The sequence below is a fragment of the Actinia tenebrosa genome, unplaced genomic scaffold (genome assembly GCF_029948245.1).
Source record: "Actinia tenebrosa isolate PJP-AT-01 unplaced genomic scaffold, QUT_ActTen_1.0 PGA_scaffold2__45_contigs__length_23673736, whole genome shotgun sequence".
NCBI lineage: Eukaryota > Metazoa > Cnidaria > Anthozoa > Actiniaria > Actiniidae > Actinia > Actinia tenebrosa.
The window spans coordinates 11,039,511-11,059,981 of NW_028292579.1; the positions used below are offsets into that span (position 1 = coordinate 11,039,511).

The 20,471-nt window shown below is 37.4% G+C and overlaps 4 protein-coding genes and 1 long non-coding RNA gene across 5 annotated transcripts; 1 reads left to right on the forward strand and 4 right to left on the reverse strand.

Moving 5' to 3' along the window:
- Positions 1–328: 328 nt before the first annotated feature.
- LOC116300593 (protein C19orf12 homolog) lies at positions 329–2,304 on the reverse strand. The gene has a single exon (XM_031709483.2). The coding sequence runs from the start codon at positions 1,814–1,816 to the stop codon at positions 1,388–1,390; it is 429 nt and encodes a 142-aa protein (XP_031565343.1). The 5' UTR covers positions 1,817–2,304; the 3' UTR covers positions 329–1,387.
- A 7-nt stretch (positions 2,305–2,311) lies between these two features.
- LOC116300594 (uncharacterized) lies at positions 2,312–3,881 on the reverse strand. Its single transcript, XM_031709484.2, has one exon. The coding sequence runs from the start codon at positions 3,877–3,879 to the stop codon at positions 3,454–3,456; it is 426 nt and encodes a 141-aa protein (XP_031565344.1). The 5' UTR covers positions 3,880–3,881; the 3' UTR covers positions 2,312–3,453.
- A 790-nt stretch (positions 3,882–4,671) lies between these two features.
- Positions 4,672–9,373, reverse strand: LOC116300592 (E3 ubiquitin-protein ligase TRIM45-like). Its single transcript, XM_031709481.2, has 3 exons — positions 9,304–9,373; positions 6,061–6,267; positions 4,672–5,919 (listed from the first exon to the last, which is right to left on the reverse strand). The coding sequence occupies exons 2-3, from the start codon at positions 6,244–6,246 to the stop codon at positions 4,672–4,674; spliced, it is 1,434 nt and encodes a 477-aa protein (XP_031565341.2). The 5' UTR covers positions 6,247–6,267; positions 9,304–9,373.
- Positions 7,905–13,581, forward strand: LOC148909251 (uncharacterized). The gene is made up of 2 exons (XR_016120368.1): positions 7,905–8,012; positions 9,952–13,581. It is a non-coding gene; the product is annotated as an uncharacterized LOC148909251 (long non-coding RNA).
- Positions 13,582–13,944: 363 nt separating this feature from the next.
- On the reverse strand, positions 13,945–18,651 carry LOC148909252 (E3 ubiquitin-protein ligase TRIM45-like). Its single transcript, XM_089033571.1, has 3 exons — positions 18,582–18,651; positions 15,844–16,050; positions 13,945–15,701 (listed from the first exon to the last, which is right to left on the reverse strand). The coding sequence occupies exons 2-3, from the start codon at positions 16,027–16,029 to the stop codon at positions 14,481–14,483; spliced, it is 1,407 nt and encodes a 468-aa protein (XP_088889697.1). The 5' UTR covers positions 16,030–16,050; positions 18,582–18,651; the 3' UTR covers positions 13,945–14,480.
- Positions 18,652–20,471: the final 1,820 nt, after the last annotated feature.

The following is a 20,471-nucleotide window of genomic DNA, read 5'->3' on the forward strand; positions in this document are numbered from 1 at the left end:
ATCTGGGTTTTTTTTTGTTTTTTTTTTTTTTTTGTTTTTTTTGGGGGGGGCTAATGAATGGCATACCAATTTAGTTATCCTTCTTGGACATATTACCCACTTTAAAATCTAAAAACTTTCTAACCCTGAAACAATACAACCTGTGAGCTAATCAAGGTCAGGACATGGCTAAATTATAGATCAACCCCTGAAACAACCTCGGGGGCTGTTCCAAGTCAGATTACAGCTAACTCACAGATCAAAGCCCTGAAACAACCTCTGGGCTGATCTTAGTCAGGGCATGGCTAACTCACAGATCAAACTCTAAAGCAAACAGGGCTGACCTAAGTTAGATGTCACCCTTTATTTCCACTTCAAATTAGGACCGTCTGCTGACTGATTAATCATTCCTACAGCTCTAATAGATAAAGCAATAGTCTACATTGAATGGGCAGAATTAGGGGCACAGCACTTTTTACTTTGGTTTGTCATGGCCAGTTACTCTAATGCCAAATCCAATAGAACTTTCAACAAAATTTACTCCTACCGAAACAGTTTAATCTAAAATGGCCTGGTTTTCAGATATAATATGTGTTAATATGTACTAAAAAATATTCTGAGCATTTGCTGGCTACTCTACTTCTCTTCGTGGATTGCTACGGGTTTTAGAACAATTTTTGGAGAATTTGCATCGATTTGACCCCCTCTGAAGACCATGATTCTTTGCGTTTAAACAAAAGATTGTTTTGAGGTGACGTCATAGTGAAATAGGGCAATTGTATAAAAGAGCAGGAAACTTTGACTTTTGAAAAATGGTACACCCACCCATCTTCCGGAAGAACCAAAAAGAGCAGGCAAAGTGGATAACCTACATCAGAAGACCGAGTTTTCCCCAACACTTCCAATTGGAATACATCATTTGTTTTTCAACTGGAAATTCTAGTTTTTCCTGGTAAATGGTAAGCAAAAGGTCTTACTACGTAGTACAGGTTTACAGGATGCTCTGTTAGCTTGGGTCCAGTCCTACTGCAAAATATTAGCTAATCCATCAAACATAATTAAACATATGTCAATGAGTAACAGGTGGAAATTTGCACACGTTTCCAAAAAAATATTTAAAACAATTATTAATTTTTAATATTAAAAATCATTTATATAAGCAATTCACCTTTATAATTCAATATTGTTGTTCTTTACTATCAAGTTTCCCTTTTCCTTTCAAAATCTGCGTCTCTTTAACCAGAAGTCAGTTAAACTTTGAGCTGTAAAAACTTTCGATTCAGATGAGTAAACGTGTGTACAAGAATTCTTTAAAACAATATTATTAGATCAATTCACTTTCAAATTCGATATTTTTGTTCTTTATATTAAACTCGAGTTCTCCTTTTCCTTTCGAAATTTAGCGTCTCTACGTGGAAGTGATCAGTTGGACTTTAAGCTGACTTCTCAGAAAGTCCACAGTTCTATCGATGAGTTGTGTTCTTAGAAGCAGTCCTGGCCCTCCACTGATCAACGCCATTAAAGACACGTAGTCATCAACAGTCAAATTATCGATAATATCCTTCATGTAGTCGTATAACAGCTGTATTTCATATGCATTAAGGTCTTTAATGATGTGCGAAACGGGCTTGAAATCTTCTGCTGTGTTGTATGCTAGTGCTCCACCAATCATGCCTCCGACCATCAACCCCGGAGGACCGAATACTAAACCTCCTAGAGTAGTTGTAATACCGGCCAATAGACCACCTTTGAGGCTTCCTTTGACGGTCGCTTTTAACTCTTCTTCGTCGGCCAAGACCGCTATTACTCGCTGTAAATCATATTGAGATATTGGCATTGTGATATACCCTCAATAATCGTCAAGTCGAAAGAAAATAACACTATAAAATGAATCATTTCACAAGACTTCACCAAAACAAATGTCGGCTGACGAAATGAGGAGGGGATTCCCGGAATCATGACCTCGAGGGCATGTCGAGAAGACGCAAAGCCGCTGGTCAAAGTTCCATTGTGTCATGTCGAAAACTTTATTTTTTTCGGTATTAATAATTCCTTTTTAAAGCTTGTTTTGGTTTAGACAACTAAACGAATCTCATTACCAACCTTCAATGTCATACTCAATCATCTATACGTATTACTATATTGAGAACTACCCGGTAGTCAGCTGGTAACTTCCCCGGAGCCCCGTTATGAGTCGTTATGACGTCCATAGACAGCAAAACACAGGGAATCATAAATTCTCAAAGTAACTTAGTAAAGTAAAAAATATATTTGCCTATCTTTTTGTATTATTATAAAAAATTGTTTTCTTAAATCATTGCTTCCATGATGATTTTTCTTTTTCTTTTTTTTTTTTTTTTTTTTTTTTTTTTTTTTTTCTTCGTTAGTTTGCAAAAAGCCGTCATATATCTGGTGGAAGGTATAAATTCTGAATTACGTACACCTAGTCCGCCTTTTTTATTATTATCATTATATTATTTTGTATAAACATGCTAAACCGTCATCAAGTTCTTGTTCAAGACTCAAATAAGAAAAAGTGGCATCTGGAATTTATTTTTATTTCTTTTTTTATTAGTTTTGCTAGCGCTATATAAACGCTAAACAAAAATAGTGTGACCTAGCGTGGGAAAAAATACATTCCATTGGAATTTAATAGGTTTTTCTTATAAATTCTTCCAAAGCAAAATCATTTTGGGCAAAGGGTATTACGGAAAACTATGTATATTTACTTCCGTTTCTTTTTCATTTACAAACTTTTTTTGCACGTGCAGGACATGTTCCATGGTAACCAAACTCCCTCAGCAAGAATGCAAGCTTTAATCAAATGTTTTCTTGTTTTCATGAATACAAATTTATTACGATTGTTTGAAGCTGTTTTTAGATTACGTGTTTACAGTCCGTAAGCCTTCAATCAGAGAGCTTCAAAATTGAAATTTGGACAACAATTGACCGATTGAGCAAAGTTTACTATGAAAAGAGCCGAAAAGATTCTAACTACAGCTGTTATTCATAACTTTCTATCTTGTCTATGATATTTTTTCTCTTCATGTACTACAAGCAGTAAATAGAGCTTTGATAATACTATTATGATCATGACAAAACGAAATATTTTGAGGAAGTAAAATTGAATATTCTTATCACGCATTAAATAGATCTCCCAACTAAACATTAAAAATCCAGATGTTTATAAAAAGTTTTCAAAGAGATGAAAACAATAAGGGCAACAAAATATTATAACAAAAACTGAACTGGTCATAAGTTTACACGTTCTGTGTTACGACACCAACTATTCTCACATGAAGTCGACATCAGATCAATACTAGAATATGATCAGGTTTTTGCAGCGTTCACTTTCCTATATTTTGATTTGATTTATTCCTGTAGACTCACCGTATCAGTAGATTGCTCGTACTTCAGTCATGCACTCCTTTTACTCACAGTTTTCACAAATCTTGTAATCATTAATTTCCTTCTTCAGTTGTCGATTAGCGTAAGCTTCATTTCTGTCTTCAAGTAACAGAATAATACATCCAAGAACCGCCTTCGTAATTCCCAATCCGAGGCCACCTTTGCATTCAACGCCACAAAGTTTTTGACTTTACAGTCGTCGACAAGATACCTCATGTACTGATATAAATGTTCTCTTTCTTCTTTGTTCATGTCGGTTAAAAACTGTTCCAAAGGTATCGCCACTCTCTTAGTAGTCCACGCAGCTACTGTACCTCCAACAACACCACCGACTACCACTCCGATCGGTCCTCCACAAACCCCACCGACTGTAGCACCTATCCCAGCAATAATTCCACCTTTCATTCGTCGATCACTCACAAGGATACGATAACGACTATCGCTGGTTAAGATAGCAAATAATGTGATAACGTCTTCAGGAGAAACAGGCATCTTGGCTGATGATGACGATCTTATCAAAGCAATCCTAGAGATCTTTGAATACTGAATGAACCTAGACTTGCGCTATGAAATATGGGATTTCCCTTTGATGTTTCGTTAGACGTTGTTTATTCTAGCTGCGTTTAACGTCATTTCCGGTTTAGCATAGAGTTACCCGTGTCATAACTTGCATTTAGACTTTCGGTGATTTTCCTTTGTTTCATGATAGCCTCTCCAGGAGTATCTCCAGGCGCTGACGACAAAGCAGGTCGCTGGAGGACTCTGGGTACAAGATTGATGAAAATCAAAAAAGTCTTGGGCGGAGGGAGGGGATGGGTCTTGGCGTTTTGATCATTTTTTTTTATGTTCAGATCCAGCGCATCACTCTTGTATAAGTACATAACGTCAGTAGAACTGTACGATCGGGGAATTTATCCAACGAGCGAAAGTGAGCCCTTGAGTCAAAATGGAAGTATACTCGGGAGTTTTTAATTTAAAATAGTCAAATGAAAAACACAAAATAAAATTAGTTTCTACAATACTCCAGTGTATGTCCATTATACTCATCTATTTCACTTGTTAATTTAGTTAACCCTTTTTTTCCCTCATTATTCTCTCCAAGAACTAGGAAGCTCATCTTGCCGGAGGTTACAATGTTTCATAGATTTTTTTGTGGCCAGCCGAATGTACTGTTACCAGCATGTATCATATAGAGTGCAAACAAAGACAACGAAAAGAAAATCGAAGAGTTGGCTTCCCCATGCATACTGTCGCCTGTTGACGAATGAATCTCCGGGTTTGCTATTAAAATATATTAATTGGAGATCCTAAGATATTCTTCCCGTCAACCATTACTAGAATTTTAGACCAAATCATTATAAATGTGGGTATCAATGTCAGTTTGAAACTGTACGTGTCATCTTCCAAACGTCTTATCGGAAGTACCATAGACCCGCCGCCAAACCCTACTGTTGTGGCTTGTATTCTGTCTGGCATGATTTTCATCTTTTCCCCAAACGAGTTCTTGATTTGGACAACAAACTCCAGAACCTGGCCTCCACGTGCGCGAATATTGCCTTTGATATCGACTAAATGGCCATCAATTAGTTGCCCAACAGAGCACTTACTATAATCAACAGGAGTAACGTCAACGATTTTAACACAATTTATGGACTTAAGAAACAAAGTTTCGTTAAACTCAAGTCTTGTTATCGCTTTTTGCCATGGAATGCATAGATCTTCAGGATAAGGTTTCTCAGACAGCTGTGACAAACGAGATGTAAGTTGTTTGGATAAGGACAGGACATCACTGCTACCGCCATTTGTCAAGACTTTCTCTGTAAATTCAATGGCGCTTTTCAAGCCAGTCAGGTGCATTGTGAGACCATCTTCTTGTGCTACAAGTTCTTTTATCTTTGTTGCTGCAATCTTTTTTGTGGTCTCTTTCAGACTTGCTCGTTTTTCTTCTAAAGCTCTAATTTGTTTGTCGATTACGTTATCGATGTTTTCTTCGGTGGCTTTTGTTGTTTCCTCTACGTTTTCTTTCATCTTTTCGACTGACTTCAAAACTGCCTCGATCTTGTTCTTGGTGTTGCTTGCTCTTTGTACTTCTGTTTTAAAGAGTTGCTTGCGTTGATCAAGGACGTCCTCAACGAAGCTGAACTGATGGTCACGATGGTCAGTAATGGTACAATCACGACAAATTACCTCGTGGCAAGTATTGCAGAAAAGCTTCTTGACTTCTCCTTTGTGTTTCTCACAAAAAAGTTGTTTCTCTATAACTGGGATACCTGTGTCTTTCAGCTCATCCAGTGTTATCAGTTGATGGTCCTTCAGTGCTAGCAGACGCTGATGTGCTGTAAAACAAACGTTACACAAAAACATGCAGCAGTTGACACATCTTCCTTTGGCTGCTGCTTTGCTGTCACAGTTTTCGCACGTCAACTCAGTGTTGCCGCCATCTTTTTCATCAGTCGAGTGGATGGAAAGAAGTGATAGAAGATTGTTGATCCAGAAGTTGACTTGCAGCTTCGTAACATCACCAGATATTATCTGTGGAAAATAAATATACATGCCTTTTATTTAAAATTTAAAGCTTTTCAACTGAGTTATTCCTTGGACAAACATATTTACAGACAGCCGAGGAATTCTGCTATAGCATAAATCAATTTATTCATTCAAAAGCGACCTTACCTGGACTTCCTCTCGACATTCTGGACAGATAACAGACACTTTTCTTTTCCCTTTAGCCAGGAGATCTTGTAAGCATTGTCTACAGTACGTATGTAGACAGGGGAGAAGGCGTGGGTCCGAGTAGTGTTCCAAACAGATTGGACACGTGACCTGTTCACCAAGCCTTTCAGATAGCTTTGCAGCCATCCTTGGTGTTAATGAATTATGCTATAAAGGAAAATAAGACGGATTTGAAAGAAGTTAGGACCACTATGCGCACAAACTTAAATAACGCGCTGGCTTTATACAATACAAACAAAGTATACATTTTCTGAAAGCTGAGTAAACATAGTTTATGAAGAAATCTTCAAAATAAGATTTTTTTAATTGCTGTTCACATTATTGTCCTCGAAGCGAAATTTGACCATGCCTCAGTGAAAACGTTAGAGGACACGTACATTTTAAGCTATGTTTGCGAAAAATGTCTTAATGACTCAGGAGATAATAAGCTCAAAAGGGTGTCAAAACCTGGGGCCCAGATTTTTGGTATCTGTTTTATATCTCTCGCTATTTTTGATCAAAGTTCGGCGATTGCTTTCGGAGAGTTGTTTAGAGTAAAAAGCGTCATAACTTTGGAAAGAAATTAAATTTAAAAATGGGAGACACACTTTTTTGGATCATAAGTCACTTTTTAAACTCTCGAAATTTTAGAAAAATCGAATGAAATCCAAGGGACTTTTGGCTTTTTGAAGTTGAGGTTTTAGCGGCAAAACAAATTCGAGAAAAATGCATTTTTTTGTTTGGAGCCGGAAGCTGCAGGGAGCCACGATGGTGTTGGTTAAAACACCTTGAGCCTTCCATTTTGTCATCGCTTTTCAAATTATGTGTTGTTCTAGACGATCGCAATATAGGATCTTTTTACAAGGACAAAGGGGCATTTGGAATCAACGTTATTGCAAACGACGGGACATTTCCGGTCTTGATAAAATCACGATTTCAAGAACAAGCAAACAAGCAAACAAGCAAACAATCAAACAAGCATGCAAACAAGCAAAAGAAGCAAACAAGCAAACAAGCAAACAAGCAAACAAGCAAACAAGCAAACAAGCAAACAAGCAAACAAGCAAACAAGCAAACAAGCAAACAAGCAAACAAGCAAACAAGCAAACAAGCAAACAAGCAAACAAGCAAACAAGCAAACAAGCAAACAAGCAAACAAGCAAACAAGCAAACAAGCAAACAAGCAAACAAGCAAACAAGCAAACAAGCAAACAAGCAAACAAGCAAACAAGCAAACAAGCAAACAAGCAAACAAGCAAACAAGCAAACAAGCAAACAAGCAAACAAGCAAACAAGCAAACAAGCAAACAAGCAAACAAGCAAACAAGCAAACAAGCAAACAAGCAAACAAGCAAACAAGCAAACAAGCAAACAAGCAAACAAGCAAACAAGCAAACAAGCAAACAAGCAACAAGCAAACAAGCAAACAAGCAAACAAGCAAACAAGCAAACAAGCAAACAAGCAAACAAGCAAACAAGCAAACAAGCAAACAAGCAAACAAGCAAACAAGCAAACAAGCAAACAAGCAAACAAGCAAACAGACAGACAGACAGACAGCCATACACACAGACCGACAGACAAGGCAAACTGGCAAACGAACAAGCCGAAACTAAAGCGAACAAAGAAACGAAATGAAACTAGAAAAGTAAAGCAAAACAATATACATGTTAAACAAAACGATGTGAAACCGGTTGTTACTAAAACAGGAAATGAAGAATGGGGAATGACCGGGAATAGGGAATGGGGAATAGAAGACTGGGACGAGCGATCAGCGGTATTTAATACCCTTAAAAAGTGTCATGGCGCTTGCGCTTGCAATCTAGCTTTTTTTATAATGAAAAATTGGCCAATTCCACGGCAGTGGTTCGTAATCGTACACAAAATGTTCGATAAAACAGGAGAGTGATAATCAGTAAGTATTACTTTTAGTATTTAGATTCATTACAGTCAAACCACTTCAAGCGTGAACACGTAGAGGTCATTAATGACTTTGTTTTTGGACTCTTGATTTCATTATTCGATCCCAACATTCATTATTGAAAGCGAATCTTCAAAGCCTGGCATATACAAAAGCCAAGCATATATGCAACTGAAATGCAAAAACAACTTTTTGTGCAAGGAATGTGTAATATTAATGACTTACCTTCTGTTTGCGCTATAAACAAGAGCCTACAAGCCAAGTTAATCGAATTTTCAAATTATTATTATTTTTTGAATATCGAAGATTCGTTTTCATTAATGAATGTTTGAATCGAATAATGAAATCAAGAATCTAAAACTATAGTCATTAATGACCTCTACATGTTCACGCTTGAGGTGGTCTGACTGTTAAAATAAAATAAAATTGGAAATTTATATTTGTATAATATATTCAGTGTTCATCAACGTTATGTTAATTGAGTTGTATTGAACTTTACATATATGACTAAAGAAACTACAATTAACATTATTAACTTTATACACAAGCTAGAATGATTTTACTTGGCCCATATATGTTTGTATGAAATCCGCCCTAGATTCGCGTAAAGCGTTCGTAAGATGATGACGTAAGACGATAGACAAACGCGCTTAAGTAATTATCGATCTGCTAACATCTTAGTGAGTGAGTGAGCGAGTAAACATTTGCACATACAAACCCCTCACAATATTAACTCTTTTTTAAGCTTCGCGTATCCACGAGTTCAAAAGCACAACATGAAAGCTCAAGGTATTCTAAACTAACCCATTGTCCGATTGTTTGGACTAGAACGAGCCGCGATCTGTACTGATTTATAATCTAGGAATCCAGCGTCCTCGTGTCTTACCTGGACCAGGACGGTAAGGATACGAATAAAACTCTTTTTCATCAATTGTTTCAAGCAGTAAACATCTCATGAATAATAACAAAACACCACAATCCATTATCTAATCGATTTGGATTCAGTCCTCGACGAAAAAGTTACAAAATAGTACAAGTAAAGTGTATAAGTACTTCAGCACAAAGTTAATATGCAAAGTATCAACCTAAACGTTCAAAATGTTTCCGAGAAACACTGGCAAGTTTTATGATGGAACCTGATTCCAAACGCCATCGCTTGATATCGTTCAAAGAAGAATTTAAATTTTTCCTATAAAATACTCCAACTCTTGTACGAAATTTCCAAGAATAATGGAAACTTACTATAGGAATATATCACACAAGAATTTAAGCATACTAGGTTTACCTGTTTCCTTTTTAAGTCGGTTAATTAACGATAATAGTCTATCACTTCCTTCTTATTCTTCCCTGACTTCAGGGGCGGCGGAAGCTGAAAAATTTTGGGGGGGCACTCCAATATTTCACGGTACCTTGAAATGACCCCCCCCCCCCCCTCCCTGTTTAGCTTGCTTACAAACGTGTATGTGTGATATTTCAATCAGTAACATTTTGCGCGCATTAAACCACTTGCAATTGTGCTGAGAGACACAAAAATGATGCAAGTCGTTGCTAGATATATCGTATATTTTTTAGATACAGAAAATTATGTAATATCAAAATAATAAATAATGGTAATCATAACCAAATCTCATGCGTTTTTTTTTGTGTGTGAGGCATTATATTCTGGGGGGGCCAGGTCCCCCCAAAAAATCTAGTGGGGGGCCTGGGCCCCCCCGGCCCCCCCCCGCTTCCGCCGCCCCTGGACTTTGGGCGAATATAGCTTCGATACAGCCCATTGCACTCATTGTATAAATTATCTCACGTCCATCCTAATCAAAGGGAACTTAAACAGAAAGGGAAGGGTAGGTGAATTTTTTAGTGTTGTTGTTATCATCTTCTTTTTTATTTTCTCTGTTTGTTGTGGTTTTTATTTTACATTTTCCAATTTCTTTAGAACTTTTCATCAAACTTAGTCGACGCGTTCCAATGATCTGCCGTTGCGTGACTCCACTCAGTGACAAGAGCCAGACTGGAACCTACTTTGACTTTTCCAAGAAATCATAAATTAATGCAAAGAAAGGTAATAAGCGATCAAATACTCATGCTAGACACAATAGATAGCAAAGATTCGGTGTATCGATTTTGTTTCTAAGATTTGTGTCTACAGCAGTCTTCTATGCCAGCAGAGGGAAGTGCCCAACAAAGTACGAGTCATTATTCTTCTGAGACAAGCGATATTGACAACAGTATCGTAAATTTGCATGAAGTTTCCACAGTCGACAGCTTTCACTTTCACAGTGCGACGACATTAACCAAGGCCACCCAAACAAATTTTGAATCAAATTTACAAATCACATTTTTGACACCGAATAATCGATGAATTAGTGACTTTGGGTTTTAAACTGTTTCCTCTTCACTCCTGATCACACACACACTCGTATAAAGTAAAATATATGCTTTTAAAAGGAACTTGATACTGAAAGTTTGTACAGATTCTATTTTTTAAATACTCAATCGTGATTGGCTAATTTGTATGAAAACTTGTCTGGGTTGGTATAGTCGCACTGTAATATGTATTCTAGTGGATCGATTGAGGTGTTTTGGGCGAATAGTTGACGTCTTTACTGTTGGTTTTTATGCCCTGTGGTGAATCAATTTTATGGATTTTATACACAGGGCCTAAGAACCGACAGATAAGAAAATGATAGTAATAAATAAGAACAAAAACCTACAGATAAAGACGTCAACTAAGGTTATAGGAGGTTATAGTGAATTTTTATCATAGTAATTTTTTATGTAAAATACGATCATTCTCTAGAACGATGCTTGGGCTGCCTGTGGAAGAATATGCTCAATTTCTCGCTAGAACTTTCCTGTATGAATATTATGATTATGATTATGATTCATAAAGCCTTGTACACACTACCGTCGTAATCGTAATCGTAATCGCAATCGTAAGCAGCGTTAAAACCCAGTGGGAATCAAAAATCGTAGTCTTAAGAGCCGTCGTAAGGTGCATCATAACAGCGTCGTAATCGTAAGCTAAGATCAGAAGGTTTTGTTTCCTTACGACTACGATTACGATTACGCTCACCTTACGATCGAGTGTGGACCAAGAAAACGTAATCGTAATCGTAAGGATTGACCAATCACTACACTCGTTGCCATGATGAAAACTTTGAAGCTGGCAGGAAAATAACAAGGAAGCGAGGCTTACGATTCGGCTTGCGTCGCGTTCGTTTACACTAGATCGTAAGCTTCTTAAGATTACGATTGCGACTACGATTACGATTACGATGCTTACGACGCTAGTGTGAACAAGGCTTGATTTATATAGCGCCCTTTCTATATGGATATAATCAAAGGCGCTTTACATTGAGTTGTGAATGACAGATTGCTTTTATGCAATTTACAAGCATGAGAGATGGTTAGTATGAAGTGTAGGTACTGAGGGTGGTCACTGCCAGGGTTTCTTCACGTCCTCAGTGGTTCTTTTACGTCCCTCCGATATTGGTTAGTAATGGTGAGTGTGGAGATACGGGACCGCCATTTAAAGTGGTCGGCATCCGAGCCACTTGAAAGTCTAACAATTTGCAGATGTAAGTACAAAGGCAACACTTTCTCCTCAGTTATCTTAAGACCCTGAGTGTTGGTCCGGTCGGGACTCGAACCATGACCTCCCGCATGAAAGTCCGATGCTCAACCAACTGAGCTAACCGGGTTTGGGCTGTATCATGCACAAAGGCCTAGTACAGCTGGGGAAGTTTGCAACGTCAGCCAAAAGATAATAGAATGTTTCACAGAAAAGAATGATTTCGTTAGACGATCGTCTCCCTTAAGGTGTTCTCTAGATAATATTAAAATAATTGCAGGTTCTGCCCTATTTTAGGCTATAAAATAAACAGTTTTGCGTTTTTCACAGTACTCGGAATTTGAACTTGCGCCATGACGCAACAAGATCAAATATCTCAATGTTCTCAGTCAGAATCACTAATTAATTTTCTTATCTTTTTACCATACTTTGTCATTATATTATTTACTGGGGTGGCTGTTATTTTCCTTGTCATAAAATGCAGAAATTGTGCAATAGTATCCAGAAGTCTTCACGGCACCACCCGCTAGTCCTTTGCAGGAATATGATAAAGAGATCTAAGCGCAGTAAATGTTCGTGTTAGCTAACTTTGTCACAAGTTAGGAAAGCATAGCGGATCGATATTGTTTAAATGACTGATAACGTCTGATCGCACTTATACAGGCTTATAAGCAATCGACTAGGAATAAATATATTTTTACTATAAAAAGATTGCCTTATTGTTGAAGATTTAAATCTAATAAAAAATGAATTAAAAAAAGAAAAATGTGATGTGGAATAGATGGGATTCGAACCCACCAAAAGAAATTCAAAAAATACGATTCCACTGTGCCATACCCCCGAGACATCCGCAGAGCTGAGGCGACGTATGGACTTCGGACCTGACGGCGATTAAATCCTTCTGCCCTTGGGTGTACGAATTACGCAAGAAAATGTTCTAGCCGAAGCATCAGGGGAGAGACCAGCCGGCCCCCAGACCATATCGGCTAATCCCTTGCATCTCTGCCACGCACGGAATCGGTTGAAAATATCCTGTTAAAAAGTCTAGTCTATTGGGTGCATTGTTTTCACGGCTATTGTTATACTGATTCACCTGGAACCGTGGTCCAGTGGATAAATCGTTGTCGTTCAAGATACTGAGTCCAGCTCGTCTGAGGAGGGTTAGTACTTGGATGGGTGACCTAAAAATTATACCCACTCACGCTTTTGCTAATTTTTTTCCGTTTTCAGTTTCTTTTTGGACTTTTAAAATAATAGATTATAAAATAACCTAGCATTATAATCTCAAGTAAAAATCTGGCAAGTAAAAATGACTGAAAACAAGGAGAAGGCGATCTACCACGGGGAATTGAAGGTCGCCAACTTTATTAATTAAACATGGCATTTGTTCATTCACGGGAAGATTCATGTGAAGCCTTGTTTTCCTAGTTTAAGTTAGACCTATTAATCTCAAACTCTTTCAGCAATAAAGAATACTGTTTTCAGTAGCTAAATTAAAATTAATTTGAGTAGACTTAAAGAAAGATCTTTTCACGGCATCTTGAACTTTCTTGGTCAGTTTATACACCCGAGTAATTCCTAATCCTGCACTGTATGAGTCTTGAATTTCAGCAACTAACGGGGAAAAAAACATCTGTAGACATTAATCTGATTTTCAGACACGTGATTCGTAGCCCCACCCCCAATCAATTACTTTGACAAATTAGAAATCGATTGGCAACTGTCATTTGAATATAAAACAGATTTCACACGGGATCTCTGTATCATATATCCGCAAAGGACTCTTGGGTAGTGCAATGAAGACCCCTGGGTACTATTGCGCAATTTTGGCATTTTTATGTATAAGTACATAACTTCAGTAGAACTGTACGATCGGGGAATTTATCCAACGAGCGAAAGTGAGCCCTTGAGTCAAAATGGAAGTATACTCGGGAGTTTTTAATTTAAAATAGTCAAATGAAAAACACAAAATAAAATTAGTTTTTACTCTACTCCAGTATATGTCCATTATACTCATCTATTTCACTTGTTAATTTAGTTAACCCTTTTTTCCCCTCATTATTCTCTCCAAGAACTAGGGAGCTCATCTTGCCGGAGGTTACAATGTTTCATAGATTTCCTTGTGACCAGCCGAATGTACTGTTACCAGCATGTATCATATAGAGTGCAAACGTCTTGCGGGTATATTCCTCTTCCTCTGATCCTTCAAAGACAACAAAAAGAAAATCGAAGAGTTGGCATCTCCTTGCATACTGTCGCCTGTTGGCGAATGAATCTCCGGGCTTGCTCTAGTAGGAAACTATATCAATTGGAGATCCTAAGATATTCTTCCCGTCAACCATTGTAATAGACAACGAAACCCCTTTTTATTAGATTATTTGTTTTTAGTTCCTGTTTAATGTTTGTGTTTGATTTGTAATCTGATTCTTTAGCGTCCCCACGCGCATATAAAAGTAATTTAGCATCGTTCTATAATAGTTAGTTTTTCCTAGTTTTCCTAGTGTTTTGAGTGTATTATTGCGTGCGTTAAATTCAAAAGAAGCGTAGCCCTTGGCAAACGGGACCGATATGTAAGTACAATTTTATTAGTTTTCTTAATTAGCAAAGTTTCATAACCCATTTAGAATATATACAAATATTGATCTGTTTTAATAGAAATCGAATCTAGAGTACCTTTTAGCCCTTCACAGTGGTAGCTTTAATTTGATTCAAGATTATATAGTGATTTTAAGTGCTTCATGAAATGTATTCAAATATTTAGTAAGTTTCGCTCTCGTATTGTATTTGCAGTTTACGATCATTCTACATTAAATCACGAAAGAGATTAGAACCTTGCTCTCCGTGGTACTATTGTATTGATCAGTAAAGTATCCCCGAAAGCTCTTCAGTCCCTACCACATGATCTGGTCCCGAAATTCGAGACATGTCATCCTGGTAGTTACAACCATTACTTGAATCTTAGCCCCAATCATCACATATTTGAGTGTCAATGTCACTTTGAAACTGTACGTGTCATCTTCCAAACGTCTTATCGGAAGTACCATAGACTCGCCAAACCGTGCTGTGGCTTTTATTCTGTCTGGCATGATTTTCATCTTTTCCCCAAACGAGTTCTTGATTTGAACAACGAACTCTTTGATATCGACTATCAAACGGCCATAAATTAGTTGCACAACAGAGCACTTACTATAATCAACTAGAGTAACGTCAACAATTTTAACACAATTTATGGACTTAAGAAACAAATTTTCGTTAAACTCAAGTCTTGTTATCGCTTTTTGCCATGGAATGCATAGATCTTCAGGATAAGGTTTCTCAGACAGCTGTGACAAACGAGATGTAAGTTGTTTGGATAAGGACAGGACATTACTGCTGCCGCCATTTTTCAATACTTTTTCTGTAAATTCAATGGCGCTTTTCAAGCCAGTCAGGTGCATTGTAAGACCATCTTCTTGTGCTGTAAGTTCTTTCATCTTTGTTGCTGCAATCTTTTTTGTGGTCTCTTTCAGACTTGCTCGTTTTTCTTCTAAAGCTTTAATTTGTTTATCGATTAAGTTATCGATGTTTTCTTCGGTGGCTTTTGTTGATTCCTCTACGTTTTCTTTCATCTTTTCGACTGACTTCAGAGATGCCTCGATCTTGTTCTTGGTGTTGCTTGCTCTTTGTACTTCTGTTTTAAAGAGTTGTTTGTGTTGATCAACGACGTCTTCAACGAAGCTGAACTGATGATCACGATGGTCAATAATGGTACAATCACGGCAAATTACCTCTTGGCAAGTATTGCAGAAAAGCTTCTTGACTTCTCCTTTGTGTTTCTCACAAAAAAGTTGTTTCTCTATGACTGGAATACCTGTGTCTTTCAGCTCATCCAGTGTTATCAGTTGATGGTCCTTCAGTGCTAGCAGACGCTGATGTGCTGTAAAACAAACGTTACACAAAAACATGCAGCAGTTGACACATCTTCCTTTGGCTGCTGCTTTGCTGTCACAGTTTTCGCACGTTAACTCAGTGTTGCCGCCATCTTTTTCGTCAGTCGAGTGGATGGAAAGAAGTGATAGAAGATTGTTGATCCAGAAGTTGACTTGCAGCTTCGTAACATCACCAGATATTATCTGTGGAAAATAAATATACATGCCTTTTATTTAAAATTTGAAGTTTTGCAAAACTCAGTTATTCCTTGGACAAACATATTTACAGACAGCCGAGGAATTCTGCTATGGCAAAAATCAAGTTAGTAATCAGAAACGACCTTACCTGGACTTCCTCTCGACATTCTGGACAGATAACAGACACTTTTCTTTTCCCTTTAGCCAGGAGATCTTGTAAGCATTGTCTACAGTACGTATGTAGACAGGGGAGAAGGCGTGGGTCCGAGTAGTGTTCCAAACAGATTGGACACGTGACCTGTTCACCAAGCCTTTCAGATAGCTTTGCGGCCATCCTTGGTGTTAATGAATTATGCTATAAAGGAAAATAAGAGGTTTGAAAGAAGTTAGGACCACTATGCGCACAAACTTAAATAACGCGCTGGCTTTATACAATACAAACAAAGTATACATTTTCTGAAAGCTGAGTAAACATAGTTTATGAAGAAATCTTCAAAATAAGATTTTTTTAATTGCTGTTCACATTATTGTCCTCGAAGCGAAATTTGACCATGCCTCAGTGAAAACGTTAGAGGACACGTACATTTTAAGCTATGTTTGCGAAAAATGTCTTAATGACTCAGGAGATAATAACAGGGTCTGAACACAGGTAGCCCAAGCTTGGTTTCTGTGGTGTCTTGTTATAAGGAAATGTATGGAGATTCATCAAAAATTTCAATAAAATCATTGAAACATGAAATAAAGCCTCGAAATTTTACCCGATCATTGAGAAATAGCACTTATTTCGCTCTGCGTGGTTACTGGTGGGGGGAAAAATCTTAAAACGGGCTAAATTCAAAAAAATAACCACGCAGTTCAAAAGAAGTGCTATTTCTCAATGATCGAGTAAAACGTCGAGGCTTTATTTCACGTTTCAATGATTTTATTGAAATTTTTGATGAATCTCCATACATTTCCTTATAGCAGGACACCACAGAAACCAAGCTTGGGCTACCTGTGGTCTGAATGGGGTTAACTGTTAACTGAGAAACGGCTAAAAAATTAACTGTTAACTGAGAATTCCGTATTTTTTTAGCTGATAACTGAGATCGACGAGATACTAGTGATAACTGTTTGTTTTTGATTCATAATTTTTTTTTTAATTGTTTTTTATTCAAAAGCTATTTGAGGCCATTCACCACCATATTGCCTTGTGTCAGTTGATACTCGGTTACGTATTTATTGTTGATGTAATAGAGTTGAGTTGACCTTTGATCACTTTTCCGTCGATTTGCTGGACGCTTTTGTCAGTATGAATGGTGGTATCGTTAAAGTCCTTGTTAGCTATTATAGAAAGGACGAGGAAGCTGCGTTCGAGCGCCACCGAAGTCGAGTACCCATTGACTTTGCTTTACGATTCTCTGTGCAAAAATTATAACAGCATTTAGGCGAATTTCTTCAGCTTGCGTGACCCGTTCAGGAAGGGCTGTACGAGCATTAATGAAATTTAAGATCATGTTCAGACGGTAAAAAGGTACAGTAAAATGTTTAAATTGACAATAAACGCATAACAAAAGATTCATCTATATTTTCTTAAAATTTAAGGTTCAGTCTTTCCACAATTAAAGCCATAGTTAGGATTTTTATTGGCTCTAGCCATTGTTTAGCAGTTCATCTCTTCGTATTTTCTCCTGTGAAAATTATGTTTGCTTGGTTTCACTTTGGTTTCACAGACTAATAGTTGTTTCACTTTTTGGGACATTTCACTGCAAAATTTCAGCATGCCAAGCGATATCGTGAAAAAAGTCTGCAAATTAATATCTCTAAAATGTCTTGCGATAGATGTCTTGCAGAAAGTTACCAAAACAAGACCAGCCAGCCAACAAGACCAGCCAACCTACAGAACAACAGTTTTACTACCATATGTAGATGGTGTATCCCAAACTTTGCGTAGATGCCTTAAGACCATGGTATTCGCACTGTTTTCAGATCCGAAACAACTCGCTGCTGAAACAACTAATTAGACCCAGCTCCACCTTAATACATCAATAGGGATTGCAGTATTGACTTACCGGAAGTGATGGGAGACAAATTAATAAGTCATCCTTTCAAAAACATATTTCACATGTGAATTTGAGGTAAAAAGTACTTTAAAATAGACTTCACCCAGTTGTTTGTTATTTATTAAACATAAGAATTAATTATTAATGTTTGACTTGAAAAATTTAACTGATAACTGAGAAAATTGATAAAATTTAGCTGTTAACTGATACTGGGACCCCCCCCCCCCTCCCGCCTCCTCCCCCCCCCCCCCCCCCCCACCCCCTCCCCCCCCCCCATTCAGACTCTATTCTAAGCTTCGCGTATCCACGAGTTCAAAAGCACAATATCCCGAGACGAAAGCTCAAGATATTCTAAACTAACCCATTGTCCTATTGTTTGGACTAGAACGAGCCGCGATCCGTACTGATTTATAACCTAGGAATCCTACATGTGTCCTTGCGTCTTACCTGGACCAGGACGGTAAGGATACGAATAAAACTCTTTTTCATCAGTTGTTTCAAGCAGTAAACATCTCATGAGTAATAACAAAACACCACAATCCATTATCTAATCGATTTGGATTCAGTCCTCGACGAAAAAGTTACAAAATAGTACAAGTAAAGTGTATACGTACTTCAGCACAAAGTTAATATGCAAAGTATCAACCTAAACGTTCAAAATGTTTCCGAGAAACACTGGCTAGTTATGCTGAAACCTGATTCCAAACGCCTTCGCTTGATATCGTTCAAAGAAGAATTTAAATTTTTCCTATAAAATACTCCAACTCTTGTACGAAATTTCCAAGAATAATGGAAACTTACTATAGGAATATATCACACAAGAATTTAAGCATACTAGGTTTACCTGTTTCCTTTTTAAGTCGGTTATTAGCGATTATAGTCTTTCACTTCCTTCTTTAATATTCTTCCCTGACTTTGGGCGAAGATAGTTTAGATACAGCCCATGATGCATTGCACTCATTGTAGCGGAGCCCGCCCGCGCGAGCGGAGCCCCATACTTAAGAAATTAAAGGCGCTCAAGAAGCGCATGTGGTTAGTCCAAAGAAGTAAAATGAACGGTGTGATGACAGGAGAGATCATACTAAAGTCTTACAAAATCATTAATAATTCGTGAGTTCAACCATGTGATCAGAACGGACTAAGGAAATGAACTTGTATATAGAATCAAGAAAGGGTATTTCCCATGAACTTTAAAAATTTGTCAAAAGTGAAACGTAAATCCTGAGTGTACATACATGGGAAATTATGCGCATGATGATCAGAAGGGCCTAAGGCAGTTTTCATAACTTTCAATTTTTGTACATTTTCGATTATTTTATTTAAAATTTTTGGTTTTATTAGGCTGGAGGTTTTTAATGCCATATAAAAAATTCGAACCATGTGTTTTATTAAAAACTTTTACATTTGAATAAACACTGCTGCTCGTTGAACGACTGTTTTCATTGGTCTTTGTTGTTCATTTTCAAATCTGCTGTATATATAGCAAGAACCTATTTATCACATGATTGCAAAGAAATAGAAATAGTTTTAAGACAATGTTGCATTGCGTTTTTTTTGTTTTGTTTTTTTTGTTTTTTGTTTTGTTTTGTTTTTTTTGTTTTTTGTTTTTTGTTTTGTTTTTTGTTTGTTTTGTTTTGTTTTGTTTTTTTGTTTTTTTGTTTTTGTTGTTGTTGTTGGTTTGTTTATATTAAATTCCCTGAAGGGCTGAATGATATCCTGTAAATTACGGCCTCATTTATCCTCCAATTAGGAGGCTCAATATAGTTTTCAATATCGTTTTCAATATATATATATATATATTTTTAATAGTTTTCAGTACATGAGTAATGAGTTTGTTTTGTATGAGACTATCTTGTCGAGACTGTCGTTCGCTCTTACTTGGGCCCGGACTTGATTAAGACGGCAGAAAATTTGCTGTAGCAACTCGAGCCACGAGGAAAAGAAATTATTATGGTTTATATGATGATGTAATCCACGAGTGAAAATGGCATACCATTTTATCGGAAGTTTATCGCATTCAACATGACCGAACATGACAGATAGGTAGATGACAGGAAGCATGATTTGTGGCACGATTCCAACAATCAACCCCAATGGGGAAGGTCTAGTGGCCCACCGCAGCACGGCACAAATTGGTCAGCCGTTTTGTTTTTGCAATTTCGCTGTCAAGATCGGCCATGAAAACTGTTATTCCACTGTTTAGAGATGTATAATGAAAGCTCTAACAGTTAAATGAACTGATAAATTCAGTAAATTAAAAACTTGCTGCATAAAATGCGAAAAATGGTTCGCGCCCTACCAGGGGAGGGGAATTGGTTCACGCTACGCGGTAGCATAGTGGTTACCCGTCTATCGACGGACTAACCACAAAAATGGTAAATCATCGACTTGATTTTTCATGGTTTAGCGACGTCACGTACGTCCGTACGTCCGTCCGTCCGTCCGGGCGTGTACACAACACAGGAATCCCGCTTGATATCAAAGCAAAACTACTCACAAATGCGGCTCTCAAATGCTCAGAAAAAATCGCTTTAGGACAAGTTATAGACCAAAAACAATTAAAAAAACACTTTCACGTAGTCAAAGATGGATCAAGAAGTGTTCTTCAAGAATTCAGGTGTGTGTTTTTTAGTAAACAATCGTATATATATATATATATATATATTTTTTTTTTTTTTTTTTTTTTTTTTGACAAGCATTTTTCTCGACGAATCGAGAAATCAAAGACTTTCTC